Source organism: Aquarana catesbeiana, linkage group LG05 (assembly GCF_042186555.1).
Source record: "Aquarana catesbeiana isolate 2022-GZ linkage group LG05, ASM4218655v1, whole genome shotgun sequence".
Classification (NCBI taxonomy): Eukaryota; Metazoa; Chordata; class Amphibia; order Anura; family Ranidae; genus Aquarana; species Aquarana catesbeiana.
In genome coordinates this window covers 238279415-238300486 of record NC_133328.1, presented here as the reverse complement: position 1 = coordinate 238300486, position 21072 = coordinate 238279415, and the positions used below count along the sequence as shown (strand labels likewise).

Genomic DNA, 21072 nt, shown 5'->3' with positions numbered 1-21072 from the left:
GCAAAAATGTTTTCTTAAAAATGTCAGTTTTTTCGGGAGCAGTGTTTTTTTAATGCTTAAAGTGAAACAATAAAAATGAAATATTCCTTTAAATATCATGCCGGGGGGGGGGGGGGGTGTCTATAATATGCCTGTAATTAATAATAATTTGCAGCTGTAATGAATTGTCAGGTCTCGACAATATAGATAAAACTCATTGAAAAAAAAAAAAAAATGGCATGGGGTCCCCCCAGTCCATTACCAGGCCCCCCCCTTTGGTAAAAATAAAATTGCGTGGGGATCCCCCCAAAAAAAACGTACAAGGCCCTTTGGGTCTGGTATGGAAGGGAGGGGAACCCTGCGCCAAAATAAAAAAGGCATAGAGTTCCCCCCAAAATCCATACCAGACCCTTATCTGAGCACGCAACCTGGCAGGCCGCAGGAAAAGAGGGGGGGGCGAGAGCCCCCCCACCGAACCGTACCAGGCCACATGCCCTCAACATGGGGAGGGTGCTTTGGAGTAGCCCCCCAAAGCACCTTGTCCCCATATTGATGGGGACAAGGGCCTCATCCCCACAACCCTTGCCCAGTGGTTGTGGGGGTTATGAGAATCTGGAAGCCCCCTTTAAGGGGACCCCCATGTGAATTGGGTACATTGTACCCCTACCATTTCACACTAAAAAAAAAAAAAAAAAAGCTTGGGACAAGTCATTTGTTAAAAGATAAAAAATAAAAATGTCCCACGATGTCCATTCATCTTCTATCATGCCACTGAGCCGAAAAAAGAAAAGAAGAAAAAGCAACACCTCTACTTACATTGGTGACAGTTCTTATATAGCTGAGGGCGGGGCCACCCAGTGACGTAAACGATTCCCCCTGCCCCCTCTGACTCCACGGGGGCTTTCGTGTCAACAATGGGAAGTGTCACTCAGCGGGAGCTTCCCATGAAGGCGGAGGTCTTGCATTTTTTTTCTCTTTTTCCAGCGGCATGATCGATGAATGGACATCGCTGGACATTTTTTTTATATTTTAATAAAAGGACTTGTCCCAAGCTGTCTCATCTTTTGACACTTTTTTTGGTGAAATGGTAGGGGGGTACAATGTACCCTATTACCAATTCACATGGGGGGGATCTGGGGGTCCCCTTGTTAAAGGGGTCTTCCCGAGTACGATAAGCCCCCCACCCGCATACCCCCACAACCACCGGACAAGGGTTGTGGGGATGAGGCCCTTGTCCCTATCAACATAGGGACAAGGTGCTTTGGGGTCAGACCCCAAAGCACCCTCCCTATGTTGAGGGCATGGGAGGGGGGGGGGGCGCTCTCTTCCCCCCCTTTTTTCCTACAGCCTGCCAGGTTGCATGCTTGGATAAGGGTCTGATATGGATTTTGGGGGGGACCCCTATGCCTTTTTTAATTTGGCACAGGGTTCCTCTTGATTTCTATACCAGACTTGAAGGGCCTGGTATGGATTTTGGGGGCCCCCCCCACGCAATAAAAAAAAAAAAAAAAAAAAAGTTGGTTTGGTTTTGAGTTTCCCTTAATATTCATACCAGACCCAAAGGGCCTGGTAATGCACGAAGGGGGGGACCGGACCCCCATGATGTTTTTTTTTTTTTTTTCAATGAGTTTTATCTACATTGCCGACACCCGACAGTTCATTACAGCCACAATCAGTTGTCAATGACAATTTTTCCCAATAAAAAAAAAATAAAATAAATAAATAAAAAAATATATCATACATACATACACACACCTACATATACTTCTGGAAAAAAGTCAGTTTTAAAAAAAAAAAAATTTTTGCATTGATACATGTCCCCTGGGGCAGGACCCAGGTCTCCAAACACTTTTTATGACAATAACTGGCATATAAGCCTTTAAAAATGAGCACTTTTTATTTTTCATGTTCAAGTCCCATAGACTAACGGTGTTTATGTGTTTTACCAAATTTTTTTACCTGTTCAGATGCTCTGGTGCGAACCTAACCCGGGGTGGGGAGGGGGTGCTCGGCTCATCCTTATTCAGGATGCTAAAGTGTACCAAGCATTTACGGTACCTTGGTAATATATAAAATTGTTTGCTTTTGCACAGGGCATAGTGCCAAGCCAGCAACCTCTTTTTACACCTGTAAGCCTGGTATTAAACTAAATAATAAATCTAGAAACTTGAAATATCTTATAGCCATTAACGTATACACATTTGAATTTCCTTCAATTATAGTGGGACAGTGCCTAAAACAAAATGTATGCTCATCTGCCCCTGAAATCATACCTGTTCCTTCCAGGATATAGGTGTGTTTTTCTCTCATAACATTCTGGAGTATATTGTGATTATTTGCAAAGCATTAAATGTATCTTTTTAAAAGCGATGGGAAAAGTCACCTAAAATTACTGCAAACTGATATCATTTGTGCTGTTAATTGCATGCAAACACTTCAACATTGACGTACACCACCTTTTTTTTTTTTTTTTTTTGCAAAAATTAAATGCATCTACTTTAATAACATTGTGAATTTCTTAAATGTTTTGCACTAAAGCCTGCAGTCCATTGCAAGGACAACCAAATTCTCAGGTACCATTTTATTTTAATTTATTTTTTTTTTTTTTACACCCTAGGTCTCAAAAAGGGGATAGACCTTCTGTTATGGGGCTATAGAAAATGTGTAATGATCATGCACTTTTAGCCCCTGTTGCCATCTGTTAGTCCCCTCGCTGTGGTGGCAGATGGGACTTCCAGTCTTCCCATTTAAAGATCCCCAAATCAAAAAAAAAAAAAAAAAAAAAAAACACAAAAAAAAAACCAGAAGTCTGCATAGAAAAGCATACAATTCAAGTAAGATTGGTGTGTGTGTGTGTGTGTGTGTGTGTGTGTGTGTGTGTGTGTGTGTGTGTGTGTGTGTGTGTGTGTAACCAGGATTCATCTCACCCACAAAATATAAGAATGAAACATGGGGGGTGGTTATATTGAAATTATAAACCAATTGGTGACTATGCATAGCTGCACCAGATTATGAGTGCATCAGTTTTAGTAAATCCCCACTGTCTGCTGCTAGACTGACCATACAATCAGATTGTACAAACTTCTTTAGATCTACCAAAACCAGGTATTAGAAGAACAAACCTAAATAAAATGTATACAATATGAAGTCAGAAAGGCCCTTTAACTACATAGTTGACACTACATCTAAAAAATGTACAGATTGTATAGTCAGTCCAACACATACAAAGGCAAAGCTCCAATAAAAGTAAATCAATGTCAATCAGCTCTAGTTAGTTTTATATAGTCAAAAAAAAAAAAAAAAAAAAAAAAAAGGGGGAAGGGTAAAAATGTAATTGAGAGTTATCACAATCACACAGAAGAATATTTTAGGCAAAGCACTAAGAGAATACTGTGCATACCTAGAGCAAATCTGCCTCTCATTTACAAAGAGAGATTTAGAAGTCTTCACTTTAAGTTTATGACTCCTGTGCCTGCATTTCTGCCTGCCAACTATTTTATAGGATTTTTCATCAGACATTTACACACATAAATAGTTATATGCCTGCTTTCTTTTACTGCAATGCTTCTTTTGAGTGTTTTGCATGGTTACTGGTCAACCAACTTGGCATAGCTCTAGTATGGTTTGTTAAAAATAATCACTCTAGGCAGAAAAACACTTGAGCTCATTTCCTGAATTATACAACTTACTCTTCCAAGAACTCCAAAAAGAGTTTTTGACACTTATCAGACAACTCATCTTTCATATGCTGGCCTGCGATTTCAGTTGCTGCTGGATCACCTAATTCCATGATTTCAGAATACCAAAAAAAAAAAGCACACAAGCCAAACACACTGGGGATGCTTCATGCAGGCTCACTCAAGTTTAAGTTTTAGTACTTAGGGTACCTGCCTTGGTCAATTACCAATTATTGTAATTTAACTCATTGGTGGAAGACTATTTTTTTTCAAACTGGAGTAAAAAAGTTTAAGCAAGAGAGATGTAGTTGCTCATTGCTACAAATCCAGTTTTATTCTATGGGAGAGTGAGTCAGTTCTGATTGCTTGATGTAAGCAATAGCTCTGCCTTTGCTTTAAACTTTAATATTTGTAAATTAGCTCAGAATGACGGAAATTAACAAATGTACACACACATTTGTGGATTTATGGAAAGAAAAAGGGCACAGTGAAAAAAGGCTCAATGTGTAATTTTGTTAAGCCCTGTCCTTGCACTTGATATTGAACAACTTTTCAGCTGACTTGATCTTGGCATATCTGTCACCTCTGATGTGATATTTAGAATATGCAGGAAGCTTCTTACCACCAGAAGGATATAATACAGGTTAAAAATGTTCAGGCAAAACCTAGAAGGAATCTAATTAATGTATAACAAGTCAATAAACGTAGAATTGTGTAAGGCTTTCTGTACCCTAAAACCTGTATAATAATGGCATGCTTTACTTGGAGACATGCAATGTTATAACTTGGGGTGAGTGAAAAATGTAATTAAGCTTGCTTTGGGTCCATAATTACAGATTTTCCCTTTAGGCTGGATTCACACCGCAGCAGCTCCGGCTCACAGCAGGAGCCCGGTGCATCTCCATTCACAGTTTCAGGTCCGATTTCAGCCTGAATTTTTGGCTGGATTCGGACCCGAAATGGACCAAAAGACGCACAGGGCTCCTGTGCAATTTACACCGGAGATGGTCAGTGCCCTGATTACATTAGAGTGCCACCAGTGCCAGAAACCCATGCTTACCAGTGCCATCAACCAGTGCCAACCAGTGCCAGCAATCAGTGCCAACCAGTGCCAGCAATCAATACCCACCAGTGCCCACCACAGCCAGAAATAAGTGCCCATTAGTGATACCAGTCAGTGCTGGCTTTCAGTGCCGCTTATCAGTGATGCCCATCAGTAAAGCCCATCAATGCCCATCAGTGCCACCCATTAATGCCCATCAGTGCCCATTAGTGCTGCCCATCAGTGTCGCTTATCCATGCCGCCTAGCAGTGCCCACCAGTGCCGGCTATCAGGGCCCATCAGTGCCACCTATCAGTGCCCACCAGTGCCACCTATCAATGCCCACCAGTGCCACTCATTAGTGCCACCTATCAGTGCCATCTATCAGTGGCACGGTCTTTGGGTGTCCGTGGCGCCTTCCCACCATAACTCTATAGAAGTGATCTTGATAAAAGGAAGAATTGGCCTTGCTGTAAAAAAATGCAATGATATGCACCTGTCAAACAGGTGCAGAAAAATGGGTCTTTGGGTGTTGGTGGCGCCTTTCTACCATAACCCTATAGAGGTGATCTTGATGAAAGCAAGAATTGGCCTTGCTGTAAAAAATCGCAATAATATGCACCTGTGAAACAGGTGCAGAAAAATTACTCTTCGGGTGTCAGGGACGTCTTCCCACCGTAACCCTATAGAGGTGCTTTTGATGAAGGCAAAAAAAATTGCAATGATATGCACCTGTCAAACAGGTGCTGAAAAATTGGTCTTTGGTGTTAATTGTGTTTCCGCTAATAGCATAAATCCACTCCAATGGCCACTCACAATGGAACTAGGTTGTAAAAAATGACTCCACAGGAGACACGGATAAAAGTCTCATAGTGTAGTAATTTTTAATAAAGTAAAATTAAAACAGCAGCAATAATAGCAGTTACACTCACATGTTGATGTGCCTGGCCTGGCACTAGGTGTAATCAGCGTGTGTGAGTAAGCTAATCCCCTGGGGATGGCATGCATTCCACATCTCACTCTAGAAGGCAAAGCCTGGTATGGGGTATCAAGTTAGGACCCGGAAGTGACGGATCCTCCGCTCCGACATATGTTTCGCCATGATTGGCGTCTTCAGGAAGTGACGTAACGCCGCTTCCTGCTTGCTTTTATGTGAATGGGAAGGCTGCTATTGGTGAGGCTCCACCAAAATGGAGGAGAAGACGAAAATGTGATACAGAATCTGCCTCTAGGGAGCGCCGATGCACACACGCTGCCTGCATCACACATTAATAGCCAACCATAAAACCAAATCAATTAATTGACTGATATATAAAAAACGTATAATCAACAATCACCTACAAAGTGATGGGTAAAATATATTAGTGCATGGATGCCATTTAGAACGAAATGAGTTCAGATTGGCACATTAAAGATTGAAGGAAATATTTAGGACAGCAATATCTAGTGGTGAACATCCATATGGCCAAAATGACCAATACATCCATGCCTAAAATAAATAATCAAATAATTAAAAGGAATAGTCGAAAATACAAAAGTCGTGAAGGACTTCTTTAAAGTATTGTGCTAAAAATTGAATATTCAAATAGAAGCCCTGGTATTTCCAGGGTCTAATCTGAAAATCTAATACAACCAATAAAAATAGATACTGCAATCAATAATCAGTTAAAAAAAAAAAATTTAAATCAATATTGATGTTTAATCCCATAGGCTGGAGAGATTGAAGTCTATATATCCACTGCGTCTTCATCTGCGACACTTTATTAGTCATGTCCGTACCTTACCAATGCTGGCGAACCCTATCAATACCCCAGAACCTGAGCAGGGAGGGGTCCTTGTTGTGCAGTAACCTAAAATGATTGGATACACTGTGGTGTTTAAACCCATTTTTTATGTTGTCTATGTGTTCTCCCACTCTTTTGGCCATGGTTCTACCAACATATTGGAAATTGCATGGACACATAAGCAGGTAAGTAACATATCTCGTGTCACAGGTGATGAACTGTCTGATGTCATATTTACCACCTGTGACCACTGATGGAAAGCTGGTAGCTTTTCTAGTTTTGTCCCTAACAGTTCTACATGCCTTGTATCTCCTACATTTGTAGAACCCAGTACGGTCCAAAAGTGTTTTTTTTTTAGGGGGGCCGGATTACATTTTTGGCCAACATATTGTGTAACCCTGGGGCTCTTTTGTAAATGAACTTAGGTTTTTTGGGAAGGATCTTTCTAAGGGTATGATCTTTTTGTAATATGGGCCAATAAGTTGTAATTATCCTTTCTACCTTTTTGTATTGGAGATGGAAGCCTGAAACAAATGCAAGGTTAAATTGGTCCCCTGCTGGGTCCCTGGCTCTGGGTCTCAAAAGGGTGAGGCGACCGATTTGCCTAACTTGTTCCCTCGTAATCTCTAATTGCCTTTTATTATACCCTTTCTCTATAAAACTATCAATGAGCATGTTGGTTTGAGCCATGAAATCACTCTCACCCGCACAATTCCTTCTAATTCTAAGGAATTGGCCCTTTGGGATTGCTCTCACCCAATGAGGGTGATGGCAACTAGGGATGGGCGAACGGTTTGGCCTGAGCATAAGTTCAGGCTGAACTTTGGTTGTTCAGATGTTCTGCGAACACTGAACAATGTGCAGTGTTCGGGGCAAATTCGAAAGCCGTTAAAATCTATGGGACATTAACATGAAAAATCAACAGTGTTCATTTTAAAGGCTTATATGCAAGGTATTGTCATAAAAAGTGTTTGCGGACCTGGGTCCTGCCCCAGGGGACATGTATCAATGAAAAAAATATGTAAAAATGGCCGCTTTTTCGAAAGCAGTGATTATTTTAATGCTTATAGTGAAACAATAAAAATGAAATATTCCTTTAAATATCATGCCTGGGGGTGTCTATAGTATGCCTGTAAAGTGGCGCATTTTTTCCGTGTTTAGAACAGTACCACAGCAAAATTACATTTCTAAAGGGAAAATTGTCATTTAAAACTTATTGCAGCTGTAATGAATTGTCGGGTCTCGGCAATATAGATAAAACTTATTGAAAAAAAGAGCATGGGTTCCCCCCAGTCCATTCCCAGGCCCTTTGGGTCTGGTATGAATATTAAGGGGAACCCTGAACCAAAATTTAAAAAAAAATTGCGTGAGGGTCCCCCTAAAATCCATAGCAGGCCCTTCAGGTCTGATATGGAAATTAAGGGTAACCCTGCGCCAAATTAAAAAAAAAATGGCGTAGGGGTCCCCCAAAATCCATACCAGATCCTTCAGGTCTGGTATGGATTTTAAAGGGAGCCCTGTGCCAAAATTAAAAAAAAATGGCATAGGGGTCCCCTCAAAATCCATACCAGACCCTTATCTGAGCATGCAACCTGGCAGGCTGCAGAAAAGAGGTGGGATGAGGGAGCGCCCCCCCTCCTGAACCATACCAGGCCACATGCCCTCAACATGGGGAGGGTGCTTTGGGGTAGCCCCCCAAAGCACCTTGTCCCCATGCTGATGGAGACAAGAACCTCACCCCCACAACCCTTGCCCGGTGGTTGTGGGGGTCTGCGGGCAGGGGGCTTATCGGAATCTGGAAGCCCCCTTTAACAAGGGGACCCCCAGATCCTGGCCTCCCCTCTGTTTGAAATGGTAACGGGGTACAAGTAACCCTACCATTTCACAAAAAAAGTGTCAAAATGTTAAAAACGACAAGACACAGCTTGGGGACAAGTCCTTTATTAAAAAAAAACTGCGCCAGGTCACCTGAGACCAGGTGACAAATACACCCTGTAGGAGTCAGGAGTGCACCTCTAAGGTAGTGGACCCTAGGACTGACTGCTGAAGATTGAACCCTGGAAGGTTCAGGAAGCAGATCTACTACATCACTAATAGGGATGAACTTCGAGTTCGAGTCGAACTCATGTTCAACTCGAACATCGGCTGTTCGCCAGTTCGCCGAACAGCGAACAATTTGGGGTGTTCACGACAAATTCGAAAGCCACAGAACATCCTTTAAAAGTCTATGGGAGAAATCAAAAGTGCTCATTTTAAAGGCTTATATGCATGGTATTGTCATAAAAAGTGTTTAGGGACCAGGGTCCTGCCCCAGGGGACATGGATCAATGCAAAAAAAAAAGTTTTAAAAACGTCCGTTTTTTTCGGGAGCAGTGATTTTAATAATGCTTAAAGTGAAACAATAAAAGTGTAATATTCCTTTAAATTTCATACCTGGGGGGTGTCTATAGTTTGCCTGTAAAGGGGCGCATGTTTCTCGTGTTTAGAACAGTCTGACAGCAAAATGACATTTCAAAGGAAAAAAGGTCATTTAAAACTACTCACGGCTATTAATGAATTGTCGGTCTGACAATACACATAAAAGTTCATTGATAAAAACAGCATGGGATTTCCTCACGGGGGAACCCCGAATCAAAATAAAAAAAAAATGGTGTGGGGGTCCCCCTCAAAATCCATACCAGACCCTTCAGGTCTGGTATGGATTTTAAGGGGAACCCTGCGCCAAAATTTTTTAAAAAAATGGCGTGGGGTCTCCCCAAAAATCCATACCAGACCCTTATCCGAGCATGCAACCTGGCAGGCCGCAAGAAAAGAGGGGGGAGAGAGAGCGCCCCCCCTCCTGAACTGTACCAGGCCACATGCCCTCAACATTGGGAAGGTGCTTTGGGGTCCCCCTAAAAGCACCTTGTCCCCATGTTGATGGGGACAAGGGCCTCATCCCCACAACCCTTGCCCGGTGGTTGTGGGGGTCTGCGGGTGGGGGCTTATCAGAATCTGGAAGCTCCCTTTAACAATGGGACCCCCAGATCCTGGCCCCCCCTGTGTGAATTGGTAAGGGGGTACAAAAGTACCCCTATCATTTCACAAAAAAAGTGTAAAAAATGTTAAAAATGACCCCATCATGAATGTGGAGCGGCCTGAGAACGAAGAAGGGAAGAAGACGCCGCAGAGGAAGATGCCGCACGAAAACACCGGAGCAAGAAGCAGAGGATTGGAGGAAGAACCAGAGGAAGAAGGAGATGGAGGAAGAAACCGAAGGAAGATAGAAGAAAGAAGATAGAAGAAAGAAGATGGAAAGAAGACTTGAAATAAAGGAATTGTCAAAAACGGTCTCTTGTCATTTTTGACATTTTTGACACTTTTTTTGTGAAATGGTAGGGGTACTTTTGTACCCCCTTACCATTTCACACAGGGGGGGCAGGATCTGGGGGTCCCCTTGTTAGAGGGGGCTTCCATATTCCAATAAGCCCCCCGCCTGCAGACCCCCACAACCACCGAGAAGGGTTGTGGGGATGAGGCCATTGTCCCCATCAACATGGGGACAAGGTGCTTTGAGGGGAGACCCCAAAGCACCCTCCCAATGTTGAGGGCATGTGGCCTGGTATGGTTCAGGAGGGAGGGCTCTCTTGTCCCCCCCATCTTTTTCTGTGGCCTGCCAGGTTGCAGGCTCGGATGGTCTGGTATGGATTTTGAGGGGGACCCCCACGCCATTTTTTTTTTTAATGTTGGCGTGGGGTTCCCCTTAATATCCATACCAGACCTGAAGAACCTGTTATGGAATTTAGGGGGACCCTCATGCAATTTTTTAAAAAATTTTGGTTCAAGGTTCCCCTGTCAGGAAATCCAATGCTGTTTTTATCAATGAACTTTTATGTGTATTGTCAGACTGACAATTCATTAATAGCCGCGAGTAGTTATAAATGACTTTTTTTTCCTTTGAAATGTCATTTTGCTGTCAGACTGTTCTAAACACGGGAAACGTGCGCCCCATTACAGGCATACTATAGACACCCCCCAGGTACGAAATTTAAAGGAATATTACACTTTTATTGTTTCACTTTAAGCATTATTAAAATCACTGCTCCCGAGAAAACGTCCGTTTTAAAAACTTTTTTTGCAGTTATTGATGACAATAACTTGCATATAAGCCTTTAAAATTAGCACTTTTGATTATTCATGTTCGAGTCCCATAGACTTTAACGGTGTTTGAACAAATTTTTTGCTTGTTCGCAAGTTCTGGTGCGAACCGAACAGGGGGGGTGTTCGGCTCATCCCTAATCACTAACACAGATCTCAGTGGGAGCTAGAGCATAGATTCCCCAGGGCACTGAGTCTAAGAGCCAGCAGGTGTTCACCAGAGCCTCTAGTAGGGAGGATGGACTGTGCTGTAGTCTGGCTCCAGGTCGCGGCCCTCAAGGTCTCACAGCTCACGCTCACGGTAGACTACAGGAGATAGAGGAAGGAAGCAGCAAGGGATAAGCCAAAGGTCAGGGCGGCTAGCAGACAAGAATAAACATAGAACACACCAAGGGTCAGGATCACAAGCAAACAGGGATAGTCAAGAACGGGCCAAGATAGTTAAGTGGAATCAGACGTAGGAGACACAGCAAGTACACAATGGTTGATCAGCAAGGTTGGTTTGCAATGCACAGGTTAATATAGTGTTCCTAGTTAGAGGCTGAGGTGGAGCTATGCTGAGGGAAGATTATATATGCAGTCAGGTGAGAGTGGCTGGCCTCTAAAGAAACACATGGAGAGAGGTAAGCTGACAGACACACATTACTGCATAACCCTGACAGTACCCCCCTCTTACGGGGCCTCCCCTTTCCCCTCCCCCACCTGGGCCCAGGCTTTGTCACAGTCCCCTACTGTGCCTTGCAGATGGCCAGGCATGGTCACACCCCAAGTGGCTCTGGGTGGTATTGAACTTATAACTATCAGTTTTTGCTCCTGTTTCCTTTACCTATGAGCCACACCTCAGTTTTCTATTCAGCCTGCTTTCCAGCCATGCCTAGTTTTGCATGATATACTAGGGCCATACTCTGGATCTTGTTGCAATTAGTACCTCTCACTTCTGGTTCAGCTGAGGCAGTTTATCCAATCAGCTGGGTATAAAACACTGCATCACTCTAAGGGCTTGGTCAGTTCATTGTGTCCTCTTTTGCCTAAGGTTCCAGTATTCCTGTGTTCCAGTATTCCTGTGTTCTAGGTATAGCGTTCCAAGACAGACTCCGGCTTCTGACCCTAGCCCTGCTTATTGTTTATTCTGACTTCTGGAATCCCTGACTACGGCTTTACTTCGACTATCCTTTGGCAAATTCCTGTGCAGTCCTCGTGCACAGATTCACAGCCCAGGTAGCTTATCCCTTTGTTACCATGGGCTGTGTGTATTTGCAAGGGTGAGCGTACATCTCTGCGCCATGGACTCCAACCTAGGTAAGCCCTTACATAATGAACTGAACAACATGGAATCTGCAGAGATATACAGGATACTCACCTCCCTTGCTCTGCAAGTCTCCAGCCTGGGCCAGACCGTTGCTGAGTTGCAGCAAGAAGTCCGCTTGTTTAAAGGCACAGTACGCCCAACCCAGGAACCTGCACGTCCGGAACCATTTGTTGTGATGCCTGAGAAGTTTGATGGGAATCGTGCATCATTCTAGAACTTTAAGCTGCTGTTTGCGCTTAAGCCTAGGACCTATGCCTCTGACTTTAGAAAAGTTTGCGCATCCATCAATCTGCTCACTGGGCTAATCAAGATATGGGCTTTTCAGCTATTACAGGAGAAGAGTCCAGTATTGGTCAGCTGGGAAGCTTTCATGTTTGCCCTGGACTCTTATATTACAATTACAAAGAAAACCAGTGTTCCCAAGTCTGCTCCTAGTTCACGTGGCCTACGGGTACCCAGGGACAGGAATACCCTGTACAGAGATAACCCCAAGCCTTTCCTGTACATGCCAAGCTATGAAGTCCTAAACCCACCAAGTCTAGAGGCTCCTGAGGTTATACACACACCTACCCTGGATGATGTGGAACCCATGGAGATCGGGTCCATCCAGTCCAAGCTGTCTAAGGGAGAGAGAGAGCTGAGGAGAGGCTGTGGACTCTGTTTCTATTATGGAGTAAGAGGTTACCTTATCTCTCTCTGCCCAACTCGGCCAATGTTTCAGCAAGTCGGTACTACTAGGATCCTTCCTGCCACCCCTGAATCAGTGCCTGCTACCCAGTCTGCTGTTCTGGTACCTGCTGCCCAGTCTGATGTCCCTGTGTCCCCGCTTGAAGTTCCCGTGCCTGTGTCCCCACTTGAAGTTCCCCTGCTTGTGTCCCCGCTTGAAGTTCCTGTGCTTGTGTCCCCACTTGAAGTTCCTGTGCTTGTGTCCCCACTTGAAGTTCCTGTGCTTGTGTCCCCGCTAGAAGTTCCTGTGCCAGTGTCCCCGCTAGAAGTTCCTGTGCCGGTGTCCCCGCTACCTCCTGACTGTATGTATGCCTCGAATGGCACCATAGTCCTTAAGCAGGACCTGAAGATTTTTGAAAGAGCCTTGCGAGCGACGAAAGTCTCCCCAGCTGGAACTTCTAAAACAAAGACAGCCCTAAGGAAATAGGCTGTTACATGCTCTGAGGGCATTCCTAAGGAGAGGGAGCTATCACAGTCCCTACCGTGCCTTGCAGACAGCCAGGCGTGGTCGCGCCCCAATTGGCTCGGGGTGGTATTGAACTCATGAGTATCTGTTCTTTCTCCTGTTTCTTTACCTCTGAGCCACACCTCAGTTCTATTCAGTCTGCTTTCCAGCCATGCCTAGTTTTGCATGAAATACTAGGGCCATACTCTGGATCTTGTTGCAATTAGTACCTGTCACTCCTGGTTCAGCTGAGGCAGTTTATACAATCAGCTGGGTATAAAACACTGCCTCACTCTGAGGGCTTGGTCAGTTCATTGTCTCCTGTTTTGCCTAAGGTTCCAGTATTCCTGTGTTCCAGTATTCCTGTGCTCCTGTGTTCTAGTTACATCATTCCAAGAATGACTCCGGCTTCTGACCCTAGCTCTGCTTATCGTTTATTCTGACTTCTGGAATCCCTGACTACAGCTTTACTTTGACTATCCTTTGGCAAATTCCTGTCAAGTCCCCGTACACAGATTCACAGCCCAGGTAGCTTATCTCTTTTTTACCGTGGGCTATGTGTATTTGCAAGGGTGAGCGTACATCTCTGCACCATGGACTCCAACTTAGGTAAGCCCTTACAGGCTTGAAGGGAAACTTCAGGTGAAACCTCCTCAAAAGACGAGGCACAACGATCTCAGATGCAGTAATCCAAGACCTCTCCTCAGGACCAAAGCCTTTCCAATGTATGAGGTACTCAATCCAGAACTTGACTAACCTCGTAAATTAAATTATCCTCAGAGACCGAAACCAAGGTAGGGAGAGGACGAGAGGACTTATTGAGGACTAAAGGCTTTTTAGGAATGGGTACGGGCATGAGAAGACCTTCAGGAGTCTGAGCAGGGTCCCCCAGACCCTTAAAGATGAGCTGAACATCCAGCACAGGACCATAAGACTGGGCAGGTGTCAGTGGATCACTGAGGCCAGGTTGATTAGAAGGTGACATGTCACAAGAGTCAAGCTGGATAGCTGAAATACAAGCAGAATGCAGAGAGCCCAGAAAGAAAGATTGAAAACCCCACCTGGCTGAATGAGGCAATCTATCCAAAGGATGGATTGAGCCTCTTAAACAGGTTTGAATGGACGTAGTAGTAGTAGTAGTAGGGTGAGGCCAAGTTACAGAAGGTCCTGAATAAGAAGAAGCAGGAAGCTCACTGGGCATAGGCTGGACTGGCATAACTGGTGCAGAGCCTGACTGAATAGCATCGCAGGGCTTAGCGACTGTGGAACTGGTGGACGAGCTAACCTGGGTGTGCGTCCAAGGGAGTTTAGGGACAGGCAAAGGTAAGTGGTTATGCAAACTGGAGTGAATGATCGGCTCAGGTACAAAGGTGGGCTCCTCATTCAGAGTGCCACATGACCTAGAGAGTGTATCAGTTCGACTATTGCAGGGCATGTTCCAGAAATCGCTACATACAGCAGGAATAGCAAAAGATACTGGGATGGTGGCAACAGAAAGTTTCTCCTTTGGGGCAACCTTGAGTAGGCAAGAAGAGGAACAGGAGGAACCCCAAGCCAGGATCTGTCCAGCAGTCCAGTCAATGTGTGGAGAATGGAGCCGTAACCAAGGAAGACCTAATATGATAGGAGACGAAGCCTTAGGTAAGACAAGGAAGGATATCCACTCCTGATGGAGTGTCCCTATTGACATCTTAACAGGGAGGGTCTGGAAGTGGATAGGGCCCCCTGGGAGAACAGTGCCATCAATCGCCAAGACCACCAATGGTGTTGTGAGGGGCAAAAGGGTAAGTCTCATGGAAGATGCAGTTCCCCAGTCCATAAAATTGCCAGCGGCTCTGGAATCCAGATATGCCGAGACCGAACGAGAGGAAGCGCCGACATGAAGGAACACAGAAAGGAGAAGATGAAGGTGATATTTCAGGGTTTAATACTCCACCTTCCATATGTATTAGCCCCGAGCATTTTTCCGGACAAAGAGAACAAGTGACACGAAAATTACCTTTTGACCCCACAGTAGAGGCACAAGCCCAGAGTTCTGCGCCTAGCTCGTTCTTCGGGAGGTAGCTTGGTCCGGCCCAGCTGCATAGGTTCCTCAGCAGGCCGGAGGTGCTCCTCGGGTTGAAGAGAAGGGACAGGGAGCTCAGGCTGCCTAAAGAACGGGGAGTGCTTGCGTCTTTTTTCCAGGGACCTCTCCTGAAAGCGAATAACGATCTGGTTACACAAGGTGATGACATCCCTCAGATCAGTAGGGAGGGATCTTCCTGCTAATTCATCCTTCACTCTATCAGAGAGGCCATGTAAAATGGTTGCAACTAGGGCCTCATTATTCCAGCTCAGCTCAGCAGTCAAAGTACGAAAATGAAGAGCATACTGTCCCACAGAAGCGGGCTCTTGCTGGAGACGTAAAAAAGCGCTGGACGCTGAGGAGACACGACCCGGTTCCTCAAAGATATTCCGAAAAAGTTTCAAGAAATCAGACAGGTTAGAAACCACTGGATCATTCAGTTCCCACAGAGGAGATGCCCAGGCTAATGCCTCGCCGGATAAGAGGGATATAATATAGGCTACCTTCGCCCAATCAGACAGGAAGTTTTGGGGCTAGAGTTCAAAATTAATTGTGCACTGGCTAAGGAACCCCCTGCAGGCCTTGGAGTCCCCAGAGAAGCGGCCCAGAGCTGGCAGTTGTAATGAATGTGTGGCTGCGACTGGTGCAATAGGTGCAGCAGCAGATAGCGGTTAAGGTTGTTGAACCGGGGGTCCTAATAAGGCCTGAACCTGTTCAAAACGGGAGGCCAAATCCTGAAGAAATCGCATCACCTGGGTCTGATTGGATTCCTGGGTCTCAAGTCTGCGGACTATGCCTTGCAATGGATCAGCTGCAGGAAACAGCATGTCAGCCGGGTCCATGGCTGATCAAACTGTCAGGTCACCTGAGACCAGGTGACAGATGCACTCCGTAGGAGTCAGGAGTGCACCGCTAAGGTAGTAGACCCTGTGGACTGACTGTTGCAGATTGAACCTTGGAAGGTTCAGGAAGCAGGTCTACTAGATCACTAACACAGATCCCAGTTGGAGCTAGGGCGGGGAGTGTAAGAGCCAACAGGTGTTCACCAGAGGATCTAGTGGTGAGGATGGACTGTGCTGCAGTCTGGCTCCAGGTTTCGGCCCCCAGGGTCTCACAGCATATGCTCATGGAGGCTGCTGGTACTTTCTCATCGCATGCCGCTGTGAGGAAACATAGTAACAGAGGGGAAACAGAATGAAACACCGCTCTCCATATACACTGCTGGATTTGCTTGGTGCCGGCTTAAGGGCACCATAACATGTGAGTTTAACCATGTTTTTAACTTTTTAATAAAATGAAATGACATACTATACCATGATGGCTATCCATATGTCTTTATGAGCACTGAACAGAGCAAGAGATACTAATACATTGCTTGGAAAGGCTTATTGGACCCATCACAAACGGATTGGTTATCCTTAATGAACCAAAGGCGTTTATTCTTACTACATCTGGTGAGTGGCCATTGCATGAGGTGGTGGTGAAGTCATGATAAGTGGTGAATTAGGAGCACAATATACTGAAAAGGAACATCATTGCACAGAAGTGATCACTCACTGAAGACATCCAGTGTACTGTGGTGTTTCTGCAAATGTCAAGGACATATATTTTTTGCACTATGCAGTACATATGCATGTTGATATGTAATATTTTGTTAGTAATATTGGCACATTGTTTAGTATTAATGATTTTTTAAATAAATAAGCTTTTGGTAGCACCTACGTCATTGCACAGAAGTAATTACCCACTGAGGACATCTAGTGTTTTTGCACAAGCTGAGGACATTTTTTATAGCAAGTAGTTTATATGCATGTTGATATGTGATATTTGATGGTCACTAAGTAATATTGGCATATTGCACATTTTTTAATATTTGTAATATTTTATTTTTTAGCACTAGCACTTTAAACAGTGTTTTGGAATATTATTTTGTCACTAGTAAACACTAAGTGGACAGTATATTTTTGACACAATATTAATTGATACAGAAAAGCACGCTACATAGGATAGATATCCTATTTTTGCATATTTCAGCAGTGGTATCATACACAGAAGTTAGAGCAATCCACTTTTATATTATATTCACGATCACGGTAGACTACAGGAGATAGAGGAAGGAAGCAACAGGCTGGAACAACAAGGATAGTAAGGGGATAAGCCAAAGGTCAGGGCGACTAGCAGACAAGAATAAACATAGAACACACCAAGGGTCAGGGTCACAAGCAAACAGGAATAGTTGAGAACAGGCCAGGATCCTTAACTGGAATCAGACATAGGAGTGTTGTGGAAAATTTTATATTAATGTGTTGTCATAAGTCTCCCAGTGTCTGATCAACCACAGCCGTTCTAAAGAACTGACTGGGGCAGATCGACGCTGGCTAAGACCTGTTAGGTAATGGAAAACTTAATGGTGTTTGGAGAGAGGTGTTTGTGGAGAGAAGACATGTCCGCCAGCAAAAGGGCCCCTGTGCAATGCACAGAATGATCGTCTGGTGGGGATGCGTTCACTCTGCAAAGACATTATCGGTTTAGAGGTGTTTTGCTCTTGTCACCCCTGGTATGCCTGATCAACATGTTTGGGGTGCCATGACGTGCACCTGCAGATAATCTCCCATGCACAGGGAACTTTAGTCATCGTCATTTAGTATATTGTATCATGTCCTGTAGTCATTGTTCATTGGTTGTTTTGTGTTCTGTTGTTAAATCCTTATATGGTCACTTACATCCTGTGAGGTCATATCCTGTGAGGTCACAAGCTTTGTAAGAGGTGTGTTTGGCTGTTGGAGGCGGAACCCTCGAGCTTTTGAGACCTTCTATTGATATGCTAATAAAGTAGCTCACGCAGACAGCTGGGGCTGGCTAGCAGTGTGTTTTTGGAACTTGAACGAGGAGGATGTGATTATTTGTCTAGTTGGTTGGATGGGGCACACACCAGAGGATGGATACGATCAAAAGGTGAGATGGTATTATATCATTTAGACGAAATTGTTATTATGATTAGAAACAGGAGATTTGGCTGTGTGCTTTGCGTACAACCAAATTTCGCTGACAGGAGACACAGCAAATACACACAAAAGCTAACACACAATGGTTGATCAGCAAGGTTGGCTTGCAATGCACAGGTTAATATAGTGTTCCTAATTAGAGTCTGAGGTGGAGCTATGCTGAGGGAAGATTATATATGCAGTCAATTGAGAGTGGCTGGCCTCTAAGGGAACACATGGAGAGAGGTAAGATGACAGACACATATTACTGCATAACCATGACAAACTGTCAAAGGCGCTGAAGCGTCACATGGTGGGAGCCTCCCATTGAGGCGGATCGGTCTTGGCTTTTTTCTTTTTCTTTTTCGGTCCACCACGGGGAGATAGAAGAAGATGAATGGACATTGTAGGCCATTTTTTTTTTTTAACAAAGGACTTGCCCCCAAGCTGTGTCTTGTCGTTTTTAACATTTTGACACTTTTTTTGTGAAATGGTAGGGGTACATTTGTACCCCGTTACCATTTCACACAGGGGGGAGGCTGGGAGCTGGGGGTCCCCTTGTTAAAGGAGGCTTCCGAATTCTGATAAGCCCCCCGTCCGCAGACTCCCACAACCACCAGGCAAGGGTTGTGGGGATGAGGCCCTTTTCTTCATCAACATGGGGACAAGGTGCTTTGGGGGGCTACCCCAAAGCACCCTCCCTATGTTGAGGGCATGTGGCCTGGAACAGTTCAGGAGGGGGGTCTCTCTCTCGTCCCCTCTCTTTTCCTGCGGCCTGCCAGCTTGTGTGCTCGGATAAGGGTCTGGTAGGGATTTTGGGGGGACCCTATGACATTTTTTTTTATTTTGGCACAGGGTTCCCCTTAAAATCCATACCAGACCTGAAGAGTCTGGTATGGATTTTGGGGGACCCCTACACCATTTTTTTTTTAATTTGGCGCAGGGTTCCCCTTAATTTCCATATCAGACGGGAAGGGCCTGGTATGGATTTTAGGGGGACCCCCATGCAATTTTTAAAAAAATTTTGGTTTGGGGTTCTCCTTAATATTCATACCAGACCCAAAGGGCCTGGTAATGGACTGGGAGGGGATCCTATGCTCTTTTTTTCAATAAGTTTTATCTATATTGCCGGGAACTGACAATTAATTACAGCCGCGATCAGTTTTAAATGACAATTTTTCCTTTAGAAATGTCATTTTGCTGTGGTACTGTTCTAAACACAGGAAAAATGCGCCACTTTACAGGCATATTATAGACACCCCCCAGGAATGATATTTAAAGGAATATTTAATTTTTATTGTTTCACTTTAAGCATTTAAAAAATTACTGCTCCCAAAAAAAGGCCGTTTTTTTAAAAAAATTGTTTGCATTGATACATGTCCCCTGAGGCAGGACCTGGGTCCCCAAACACTTTTTATGACAATAACTTGCATATAAGCCTTTAAAATGAGCACTTTTGATTATTCATGTTCATGTCCCATAGACTTTAACGGTGTTCGTGTGTTCTGCCAAATTTTTTGCCTGTTCGGTATGTTCTGTGGCAAACCGAAGCGGGGGGTGTTCAGCTCATCCCTAATGGCAACTGCGGGTGGAAATATATCCATTCTGATCAGTTTCCTTAAAATGAGTCTGAGTCCCCAAACCAGAACCCATCCTAAAGATCTAGAGATCCAAAAATTGGATGCACGATTGATGCCAAGTACTGGTAAACCTTATTTCATATTTATTGTTATTTATATACACTAAAAAGCCATCCAGCTTCTCCTTTGAGCCCTCCCAAACAAAAAAAAATATCATCTATGTACCTTTGGTACATTTGTATTTAGGGCCACTGGTTGGAAAAAATGCATTCTTCCTCCTACTCGATTCCCTTAATCCTGTTAATAAGGTCCTTGCTATCCTTTAGATATGCTTTACCCCTAGTGGCTACAGCCTGCAAAAAAAATATCGATATATTCGCCTAACCGAGAGTAAAGGGAATCTTTCCCACTGACAGTGGGTCTGCCTAGGGGAGTAAGCCTATTCTTATGTGTCTTGGGAATTTGATAAATAACCCAGATTTTTGGGACTCTGGGTAATAAATATTTTGTTTCTTTCCCTTTGCCTGTGGACATATTTATTGCTGGCCCCCTTACAGTGCCAAGGGAATGTCTGCCTCTCCTTGTTGTCCTCCCAGACATTATTGGGAGGGAGGTGGCGGTGCAAATGTAAAGAAGAAGTTGAAATCTGTACGTAGATGCACTTGAATCAATGTAAAGAGGTGTTTGGTGCACTTTTATTTGAGTACTCACACTACACAGACACACTCCACGGATACACTATAATATACTGCAATATAATGTGCCAAACCTACAGTGACACACAGAACTATATGGTGTCAAACTGGCAGTAACACACACAGAACTATATGGCATTAAACTGGCAGTAATGCACACAGAACTATATGTTGTTAAACTGGCAGTAACGTACACAAAACTATATGGCGTTAAACTGGCAGTAATGCACACAAAACTATATGGCATTAAACTGGCAGTAATGCACACAAAATTATATGGCGTTAAACTGGCAATAACACACAAAACTATATGGCATTAAACTGGCAGTAACACACACAGTAACACACACAGAACTATATGGCGTTAAACTGGCAGTAATGCACACAAAACTATATGGCGTTAAATTGGCAGTAATGCACACAGAACTATCAGGCATTAAACTGTCAGTAATGCACACAAAACTATATGGCGATAAACTAGCAGTAACGCCCACAGAACTATATGACGTTAAACTGGCAGTAACGCACACAAAACTATATGGCGTTAAACTGGCAGTAACACACACACAACTATATGGCGTTAAACTGGCAGTAATGTACACAAATCTATATGGTGTTAAACTGGCAGTAACGCACACAAAACTATATG

General features: G+C 44.1%; 1 protein-coding gene across 1 annotated transcript in view; it reads right to left on the bottom strand.

The window, feature by feature from the left end:
- LOC141144695 (maternal DNA replication licensing factor mcm6-like) overlaps window positions 1-3769 on the bottom strand; it is a 359926-nt gene extending 356157 nt beyond the window's left edge. Inside the window, 1 exon segment of the mRNA XM_073630632.1 lies at window positions 3669-3769. Within this exon segment, the coding sequence (XP_073486733.1) occupies window positions 3669-3769 (101 nt within the window).
- Window positions 3770-21072: the final 17303 nt, after the last annotated feature.